We start from the raw sequence: 10468 nt of genomic DNA, 5'->3' as shown, positions 1-10468 counted from the left end.
TAGGCTCAGTAGCAGGTGCCTCGGGAAGCCGGCAGGTTCCTGGGGGCTGCTGTGCTGGGGGGCAGAGCCCGGGCGGCATTGGGACACCTGCACTGCGGGCCACCAGCTCCCCACAAGCGACTGTCAAGGCAGTTAGCAGGAGAATTGGCAGTTAAAGAGCTCCTCAGTGGGGATCTGGCTTAATTTTGGATGCTCAATTAAATCTGAAATTCTTCATACAAATTATTGTCAGCTCCACGGGCTGACACAAAGATGATCTTTTGTGTTTGGAAAAAATAAAGGGGTTTTATTTAGAAACACTGATGAGCATGGCACAGCTGGGTGCCTTGGGAGTGGGGTCTGGGAGGCAAATGCAGGACCCTCTGTCCCTCCCTGCACCCCAGGCTCTCTCCTGGCACCTCTGGGAAGTCCAGGCTGCAAACCTGGCACTTACCTGCCCTGACCCAGCCAGGAGGGCTGGGGCTGGCAGGAACCTTCCTTCCAGCGAGGGCCCCTCGGCTGCACGCCGGGCTGCTGCGGGGAGCTCTGCTTTGCTCTTAGCCATGAAAGGGTGCGAAAGCCACCCCAGACACCCGCTCGGCAGGAGGTTAAAGCCTTCCCAAGGTTTCGGAGGAAGGGTCAGTGTGAAAAGGGAGGGAAAGCGGCACCCATGACCAGCCCCGATGGCTTCGCTCGGCTCCGAGCGCACCCCAAACCCCCCTCCCTTCCCCCTGCGCCTACCTGTACTTACAGAGCTAGATATAAAAATGTGCATGTAAATGTGAGTTAGCGGGCCTCGGTGCGCCCGAGCAGCCCGGTCACGCCTGGGACCCGGCGCGCCCGTAGCGGGAGCCGTCGGCGCCGGGGGGGCCCCGCAGCGCGGCGGGACAGGCCGGCCGCGGACCCCCGCCCGCCTGGGCCGCGCCGGCCTCGGCCCCGGCCCGTCTCTTCCTCCTCCTCCTAAAGTTGCCGTTATCGAACATCTTCTCGCAGTTGGGGTCGAGGGTCCAGTAGTTGCCTTTGCCTGCGGAGAGAGGAAGCCCCCGCCGCCGCGTTGGCCGCCGCCGCCTCCACGCCCCATCGCGGGGAACGGGCGGAGGGGGAGTGAGCCCGCCGGGTCCCCGTCCCCTTACCTGGGTCGTCCTCGTCCCGCGGGACCTTCTTGAAGCAGTCGTTGAGGGAGAGGTTGTGGCGGATGGAGTTCTGCCAGCCCGCCTTGCTTTTCTTGTAAAAGGGGAAGTTTTCGGCCACGTACTGGTAGATCTGGCTGAGGGTGCGCCGCCGGCCCGGCGCGCTGTGGATGGCCATGGCGATCAGCGCCGAGTAGGAGTAGGGCGGCCTCGCCGGGCGCAGGCCCTCCGCATGCGGGGGCAGCGCCGGCCAGCCCCGCTCCGCACCCGCGGGCGGCCGCTGCGCGGGGGTGCAGCCCGACGGCAGGAAGGGGGCGGCGGGGAGGAGGGGGGCGGCGGGCCCGCCGAGCCACAGGTAGGGGTTGGCGGCGGGCGGGGGCCGGGGCCGGCCCGGCGGGTAGACGCCGGGGCACACCGCCGCGTCCAGCAGCTCCTGGGCGTGTGGCGGCGGCGGGGCGCGCGGCCCGAAGGCCTGCATGCTCCGCCGGCGCCGCGCCAGCCCCAGCGGTAGCGCGCCGCTCCGCGCTCGCCCGCTTAAATACCGCCCGCGGCTCCGGCCGCCCGCCGCGGCCCCGCGCCCGGCGGCGGAGGAGCGGGGCGGGACCCCCCACCCACCCCGGGCCGCCCCCCCCACGCGTGGCCGTGGGAGGTGCAAGGGCTTCAGCAGCACAGCCGAAACGTCCCCGTTTGGTGCCTTGCAGAACAAGCCCGGCGCTTCAGCTGACCAGAGCGAGCCCGTCCCCGCCTGTTCGGGGTCTGTAGCGCTGTGGGAAGAGCGGCCCAGCTGGCTTTGATTTCCCGCAAATAAACCCACCTGCAAGAAATCATCAAGCTGCTCTCCCTCATTTCCTTACATACAAAATAAAAATTATTATAATTCGGGAATTAACATTTCCTACCTGCACAACCCCTAAGGGCATGTGCGATCTGACATGCATATGCGAACTCTTAGTACCAAATTCCTTAACTCAAGCTGAACTCCTTCTCTACGCTTAGAGAAAGCTCATCCCCACACCACCAGCGCTCCCAGCTTTGCCAGCCCCTGGACAGAGCAAATACACACCAAATAAATCAGGGCGTGAGTCTGGTGCCCACATACTGGGCTGCAAGGGAAAGCAAGGATTTTCTACTTTTGGTACTGCTGGCACTGACTTTGAAGTAAAATTCACACTGTGCTTTGCTCAGTGGCAAACCATGCACCTGTACAGCTTTGGTGGAATATTGCAGCCACAAAAAAACACGTGCATAACTTGATTTTCACTTTTTTGACATATGCATGACGTCCTAGAAAAACTTTTCATCTGCATTTCTTACTCTACTGACAGTAGTAAGTCAACAGATTTTTGGGCTATGTTTTCTCCCACCAATGTTAGAATAGAAGAAAATAATATAAAATCATTCATCTTTTATAGAAGATGTATCACAATTTGATGAAAAATGGATTTTTAAATTACATTTCTGTATATTCTTTTGCTAGGGAGTTTGTCTTTTTTAAATTTCAGACCATTCCTCAGAAACATGGATAAAAGTCATGGCTTTATCAGTAGCTGTAAATATAACTGGGATGCAGATCTGTGATAGAGAATTAAAATACTTCAGGTGGCATCTCATCCAAATAAAATAATCTCCAATGCTTAATCTGTCGATCTGTATTTTGGGTCTGTGTGTGAAAGTACATCTGTATCACTAGATCTTTACATTTTCAGTATCATTCGTATGCCTGAACTTCTTCTTTCTAAACCATGTTATGTGTGTGTCAGCGCTGGCATTCCCATGGCAGGTCTGTCGAACCCAGAATCTTTCTCCGGGAGCGGCTCAGAGCAGATGCTTCGGCGATGCGAGAAACACTTGGGAGATTGTGTTTCTTCCTAATGGCTGGCAGTTAGTGGATAGCTTCTGCCCTGGAGCATGAGTGTTATAACCCATTTTGCACATATATATACACATACGCACATACAGACTTATGCCAAGGCAAAGATATATTGTTTGTACCCGCACCAGGGCAGTCCTGCGACAGCACGCTGTTCTGCCCTTGCCCTTTGCCATATCACGATAATGTGACAGGAACAGCCTGCTGACCTTCAGGCCATGCAGCAAGGTACACCTGTTTGAGCTTTTGGAAAATGCTTAAGAAAAACAAGACAATTGCCAGTAATCACAGGCATTTGCATCCTCACTGGGTGGGAGAAAAAGTTAGAAAGTCGAAAACCATTGTGCTGCTAATGTAAAGTTTGCACTGAGTGTTGCTATATGCACACGGCAAAATTAGAAATAACAGATTCATACCACTGACGGGGTATTCACCTGAATACCAGTTACTTCGGGCATATTTTTAGAAGACCTGTCTTCAAATCTCAAAAGTGCGAGGGGCAATATTCTTTCCATTTCAGTGAAATTAGTTCAGGAAACAACCTGACCCCAAACATTAATTTAAAAGTTATGTAATTTTCCTGCACTTATTGATTACCCAGAGACATCCAGCACCAAATTGATCTCCCGGCATCACTGGCGCGGCTGCCCATGGACACTCTTGTTCCTCAGAAAGGCCCTTGCGTTTCCCGTGGCGTTGCTTGTCCACTCGCTGCGTGCCTGTGTGTCAGCTACAGCTGCAGCCCCAGGGAAAGACGCAACGCCTGCGTGTATCCATCAGGTTAGAACAGACCGGCAGAGTGATGTTATTTGTGTTAGTCAGGTGCCTTGTGGCAAACTTCAGCGTGGGTTGGCTGAATTTTCGTGTAAGTTTTAGACATCTACCATGTAAACAAGAGAATTTATTTCATATGTTTTCTAAATGTACAAATTTACAAGTCTACAGAGAGCTCATTAAATTCTCCCCTTCTCAGTAGAGCTGACACCCGAGGACATGAAAATACTTGTGCATAATATATTTCTTAATGCTGACTTCTTTTTGCTTTGCAGAAACCCTTTTACTACGAAGCAGCAGTCCCTGGTGAACACCCAAACGTAACTTAACTCTTCTGCGATGGGCTAACCCACGGGAAGAATACTTCTTGCTATGGAACGTGGAGCTTTTTACTTCTTGCTATGGAACGTGGAGCTTTTTACAGCTTTCTTTCCCTTCCCGAGCATTTCACCCGAGTTCACAAGTGGAGGAACGTACAGTGATGGCATGATCTAGGAGCGGCAACCTCCGCTGCAGCTTTGGCAGCTCCCTGATACGCGTTTGAAAGGCTGCGCAAGCTCAACGGGACCGTTGCCAGCGATTTTTCTCGCCATCGTGTGCCTCATGGCCCGGCCGCGGCGAGGGACGGGCCCGTGCCCAAGTGCACGGCGAAGCGCTGCGAGGTCTGTGCGAAAGCTGGGTTTTGCCTAGAGAGCCGCCGCTGAGGTAGCCCAAAGCCGCCCACTGCGTCACTCCCACGTGGAAAAAAACCCACAAAACCAGCGGGCTCGGTTAATTGTGGGACGGCGATGCCATCTAGTGGCAAAGGCTCCCGCTCCGCGGAGCCGCGCGTTTCCCGGCGCGGAGATGCGCGCTTAGCGCTGGGAAGGGTGTCCGCCTCCCAGCGCCTAGCTGCCCTCCCGCTAGCCCTTCCCCGGTGTGCCTTAAAGCCGGAGAAACGAGGTGCGTTAGCGAGCAAGCATGACAGACAGAGGTAGTGTAGGCTCAGTGGCGCTTCCCGGTTGCACGGCACCGCCCCAGCAAGTGACAAAGCTTCCTCGGCCTGCTAAAGGTGACGTGGGCATCAGCGTCTTCATTGCCGGGCCCGGTCTGCTCTGGGCATCAGTGTGCAGGATGGGGGGGTGGGGGAAAAACAGTTCAAGTCCAGCCTGGTCATCCTCGCCCTTATTAACCACTTCGATTCACCACATCGGTTTCTCTTTCAAGCTGATGATCACCTGGGCCTGCCTTCCTTTCCTACTTCTGGTCATGTGCTTTGCTGTATCTTAAAATGGCTTGTGCAAAGTGATTTTCAACTATTATGCTCCATTTCTTTCTAAAAATGTGATGGCGTGCCTGGACGTCTATGTGGCTATACATGGGAACTCTTCCGGGAGAAGTTAAAGCAGAAACCTCAGTTTGGTCATCTTTATGGTACTACCTAAGGTGTACCTACTACCCCTTGGTATCATTTCGTTCACTGTCTTTTTTGTATTTAATACAGCAGTAGGCTGTGGTTGTCTTCTAGCTGCAGTGGGATTGATACACGTTTAACATTTTATATAGTTAGTATTTTAGTGCCTTGTTCTATCAATAAGGTGAATTAAAAGGTCATAGTAGGCGCAATCGGTTGAAGGCAGAGCCAGAGATCAACATCTCGAGACCAGCTCGTTACAGCAACCATTTCAAACAAACAGGGCGAAAAGCAGAAGAGGAGCCGCACTCTTTCTGAAATCAGGATCAATGAAACAAACAAACAAACTGCTTGAAAGCTGGTGGCTGAGAGCTGCCCGGCGGAAAGGGACCTGGGGGTGCTGGTTGACAGCCGGCTGAACATGAGCCGGCAGTGTGCCCAGGTGGTCAAGAAGGCCAACAGCGTCCTGGCCTGTATCAGCAATGGTGTGGCCAGCAGGAGTAGGGCAGGGATCGTGCCCCTGTACTGGGCACTGGTGAGGCCACACCTCGAATCCTGTGTTCAGTGTTGGGCCCCTCACTACAAGAAGGTTGAGGTGCTGGAGCGTGTCCAGAGAAGGGCAGCGGAGCTGGTGAGGGGTCTGGAGCACAAGTCTTCTGAGGAGCGGCTGAGGGAACTGGGATGTTCAGTCTGGAGAAGAGGAGGCTGAGGGGAGCCCTCATCGCTCTCTACAACTACCTGAAAGGGGGTTGTGGTGAGGTGGGGGTTGGTCTCTTCTCCCAAGTAACAAGCGATAAGACAAGAGGAAATGGCCTCAAGTTGCGCCAGGGGAGGTTTAGGTGGGATATTAGGAAAAATTTCTTTACGGAGAGAGTGGTCAGGCATTGGACCAGGCTGCCCAGGGAGGTGGTGGAGTCACCATCACTGGAAGTGTTCCAAAAACATGTAGACATGGCCCTTCAGGACAGGGTTTAGTGGGCATGGTGATGTTGGGTTAACGGTTGGACTTGATGATCTTAGAGGTCTTTTTCAACCTTAATGGTTCCGTGATTCAAAATAGTTTAAGTAAACCTGAAGGAGGGGCGTGTACAGAGGCTGGTTGTGAGTTTTAAGTACAGTAATTCACTTGAACAAAACATTTGCTACTTTTCTGGCAAAGCTGATTGAAATGTGGGTGGTTTGCACCAAAAACATCAGTCTGTGATTTCTCCTGAAATGCCAGATATTTGAATAAACTTCCCTCATTTAAAATAAAACAAAGAGGTAGAAAGCGATGTATAAATACATGGTGAGAAATAACAAACAACAAGTAATCTAACATGAACTATCCAGAGTTTATCAGAACAGAAAGAAATACTGCAAATGTCATGAATAGTAATCCAAATATTATTTTGAATTCAACACAACTCTGCTCATTTGGCATGGCAATTATTAGCTAACAAATGGACATTTTTCAGGTCAAGCAAGCTTGAGCCAATTAGTCTGTGGCAATTAACTGAATTAACTCTAAAATTATAATTCAAATAATCTCAGCAATTATGGTTTAAACCTGAAATGTGTCTCATCAATAGAAGCCAGTAAGACAGACAAATCCACTGGAGTTTGCCATATTTAAAGTACACACCATATTCTAATTTATTTCAATATCGAACTTCTGACAGATCAGGCAATCCGTTTTCATGGCCACATGTTAAGAATGGCTTCGTATGAGAGAAATGTCATACACATTTTTCAGTCTTTTGTGTCTCAGAATAATAGAATTTGCATACACCAAAGGTTTTGGCATTGAATCCAGCTCCTTAGGTGTCGTATCGTGATTATTTGAATTTATATACTTTACATGGCTAAATAATTTCATTTATATGCACTTCTGATTGTTCATGAAAATTTATAGGCTGGATTTCATACATATATTTTTTCTACGTTTATCAGAGTTTGCCTTTCAATATTTAATTCGATCAGTTAATTCTTTCTGCCCATCTATCAACAAAAGTCGTAATAGCAATTCTTATTTAATTTAAAGGTTGCGAAGTCTGGAATGTTCTCTTTGAGAAATAGCTGCAGTTTAAAAAAAAAATATTAAAACTGTTTCTCTTTCGTTGACTGAAAAACTACAAGTAATTTGGAATTCATATGCACTTGCATATCTCAGATGGAGAAGACTCACTACGGCATGCCAAGTGTGAAAGGGGGTTCAGCACCTCTAACCCCCCTTTGGCTGCTGGTGTAGCAACGTGCAGGCGTATAGTTGTATTTGTATTTAACTGTTCGTACATTGTTGAAATAGGGATAAAACTGCTGACCCCGCTGGCAAAGAGCTGAAAGGAGGATGTGGGATGTCAGCCGAGGGTGTACGAGCAGGCCCTACAAGTGGGGCATGAGGACGATGGTGCCAGCGGGCAAAATACTTTCTAATAACAGGGTACGGCGGTAGCGCTGCTCCACGCTCCGCAATTAACGTCAGTTAAGGTGAGGAAGGCAGTAGGCTTCTCCCCCCGCCTCTCACAGCCTTTCTCACCCAAGGCTTCTCAAATACAGAAGGTTTTAGCATCAGCAGCTGGCAAAGGATAAGCTCAGGCAAACAGCTCAGTCATTTAACACATGTACGTGATGAAGCGATCATCGTAATTAAACGTCTGGCCCACCGACGAGCCTTTCTAGTGCCGCGGGTGCCACCGCTAAATCCCTGCGCAGCAAACGCCCCGGGCTCAGCACGGCCGCCATGGCTCCGGCCGAGTGGGACGCTGCCGCCCCGCGCCGCTGCCATGGGCGTGACACGAGGCCTGGGGCTGAGGGGCTCAGACGCAGAGCTGTTCTGCGCTAGCGGAACCGCCTGCTGGGGCACGGATTTGTGTCACCTCCTGGCACCGCTTGTGCCGCCCGTGGGCTGGCGGGCACCGCTCCTGCTCGTGGCCGTGGGCCGAGGTGCAAAATCCAGAGGCGCCTTGGAGCCGAAGGCGAGACGGACGTGTAACCCTTCCGACACGTCAACCCGCTGCTCGTTACCTGTCTGCAGGGCATTTCTCGTCTTTAAGTTCATATTTAATACCTATAAAACTCGTCAGATTTTTATCTTAAGCCAGCAGATGTCAAAATTAGTTTTGAAAATAATGAAGTAGCTGCAACTATAGAAAATTAACTTCTGGGCATGTGGTGAGTACAGCGGAGAGAAGACATGGCCTGTAGCAACAAGCACAGCACCTAACATGCATCTATCTTCTTAAATTGGTGTCTGAAATTCCTCGGTAAGCAGCTCCTTTTCTAATCTGAGAAAGGATTAATCTGTGCTTAAAAAACCCAGGACATAACGGGGAAAAAAAAAAGAAAAAAGAAGAGACCAGTAACGTTTTCTTTTAACGTTTCTGAAGTTTACCAAAGACATATATAAATTGTCCCATATAAATGTATATATTGCATATATAAATTGTTGCATTTGTATATAAAACAGAGTGCAGTTCTTCTCCTTTCTGAGTAACAGAATCTAGCTTGGCAAGCATAAGCACAAAGCAATATTAATATACTCACAACATGATAAGACCGTACATCACTTCATTAAGTTTTCCTTCAGTCTCACTCCTCAGACTTTGGTCATTTTTTTTTTTTTTTTTTTCCCCTCTCATTAAAATGATCTGTGATCAAGACCTGAAATTCAGAAGAGGTTGTATTGAAAAATAAATTCCCTGCAGCATCATTAAGGACCAAACGTGATCAAAATCGTTCCCCAGCAATTTGAACATGAGAAAGGCTCCAGGATGCAGCTCTCCGTACGCGCCAGCCAAGCACTTTTTGCCTTCCCCTATGGCTGGTGTATGAAGTGCCTGCCAGGCAAAGCTATCTGCAAGAAAGAAGTGGAAAATACATTGATTTATTTGTTTTCTTTTGCCCTTTAAGTGCTTTTTGTTCCACTCTAAAGAGTTGTTTTACTTTAGTAAATTCTTTTGTGGTTATATATTCTGTATGTGCAGTATATTTTTCAGAACACCCATTCTAGACTGCTTTAACATGCGACTGGTACTATGTTTCACCTATTTCCACCTGTAACTCCAGCCAGCTTTAATACTCTGACCTCAAAAAAAGAACCAAATTATAATTAATGCCTTCCAGCAATATCTAATATGACCTAAAATAACTTTTTCTGACACAATAGGGTTCCATTTTTCAACTCTCATATTTCATGATCTGCCAGACTTGGAAAACATGTGGTATAAAAATAAAGGTTATATAAAAAAGGACATACAAATATTTTAAAGTTCTGTATATTGTATTTCTATTTCCTATTTTATTTCAGTTTACCAGCAATCTGGTATGAGAGAGGCCCTTTCAATTTGCTGGAGTTCACACCTATTGGTAAGAGGCATCTTTGGTTTGTTGCATTCTGGGGGGTGTAACATCTGCCTTGTATTGAAAAACATAAAGGAATAATATTTTGTGAATTTTGTGGAAAGAAATTCATTAATTATATGTAAAGAGGGTGCTTGATTATAAATACGTGGCCCAAGTAATGGTACAAATGTTTCACACATTAGCAGCTAAAGACAAACTCATTTCAGTGGTAGGTTTTGTGCGGCTGTAGCAACAGGATGGTTTATGTATTTGTGAATGAAAAAATGGAGAAGCTGAAGGATTTCTTCTCTATATTTAGCTAAAACCCCCACATTTGTCACAAAATTCCCAGCCACATCTTCTGAAGAGCCGGTGTGCCCCTCTCTCGGTGGCTTTGCCCAGAGGAAAATACCGCACACCGTGCAGGACAGCAGAGCATCATACTTATGACGCTTATATATGTGTATGCTTACGTATAGCTACATACCTATGTCTATATATATGCTTACATAAAAACTTACTTTAACACTGTATAGTGAAATGGTTATGGGCATTTTGTCCAGAAGTGGTCTACAAAAATTACCGAGTTAACTACTCCTTTTCCTGAGGAGCATCTCCTTTTCCAGTACTCACCTGGACTAAACAGGGCAGTATCAAATGCCGGGTGTCCTGCAGCAGTTTCGCCACAGAAGGGGCAGTGATGGAGGAACATCATGTAATGCTGCAACAGATAACAAAGGAACCCCTTTTTGATTACTGGGGGCTGTTTTTTTGCGTTCGTTGTTCAGTAGGCTATTCATGACTGCAAAACACACGTTTAATGGAAAGGCAGTACAGAGAAGGTCTTGTCGAGGACCTGCTTTGTTCTTGAAAGTCTTTATGAGTGTTTTCATCATGCTGTGATTTATTTTCGCATTCGCTGAGGCTTGCTATGCTGGACCGTGGACAAGACCCATTAGTTTCCCTGGCCAGGAAGCCCATCTATCAAAGAGTGGAAGA

The 10468-nt window shown here is 48.6% G+C and overlaps 1 protein-coding gene across 1 annotated transcript; it reads right to left on the bottom strand.

Moving 5' to 3' along the window:
- Positions 1–749: 749 nt before the first annotated feature.
- FOXI2 (forkhead box I2) lies at positions 750–7870 on the bottom strand (the record flags this gene model as incomplete). Its single annotated transcript, XM_082002330.1, has 3 exons — positions 750–1003; positions 1113–1958; positions 7792–7870. The coding sequence occupies 3 exons, from the start codon at positions 7868–7870 to the stop codon at positions 798–800; spliced, it is 1131 nt and encodes a 376-aa protein (XP_081858456.1). The 3' UTR covers positions 750–797.
- Positions 7871–10468: the final 2598 nt, after the last annotated feature.

The sequence above is a fragment of the Phaethon aethereus genome (genome assembly GCF_964289735.1).
Source record: "Phaethon aethereus genome assembly, chromosome: 7".
NCBI lineage: Eukaryota > Metazoa > Chordata > Aves > Phaethontiformes > Phaethontidae > Phaethon > Phaethon aethereus.
The sequence above is the reverse complement of the archived record's forward strand: the minus strand, read 5'-3'. Positions and strand labels throughout refer to the sequence as shown.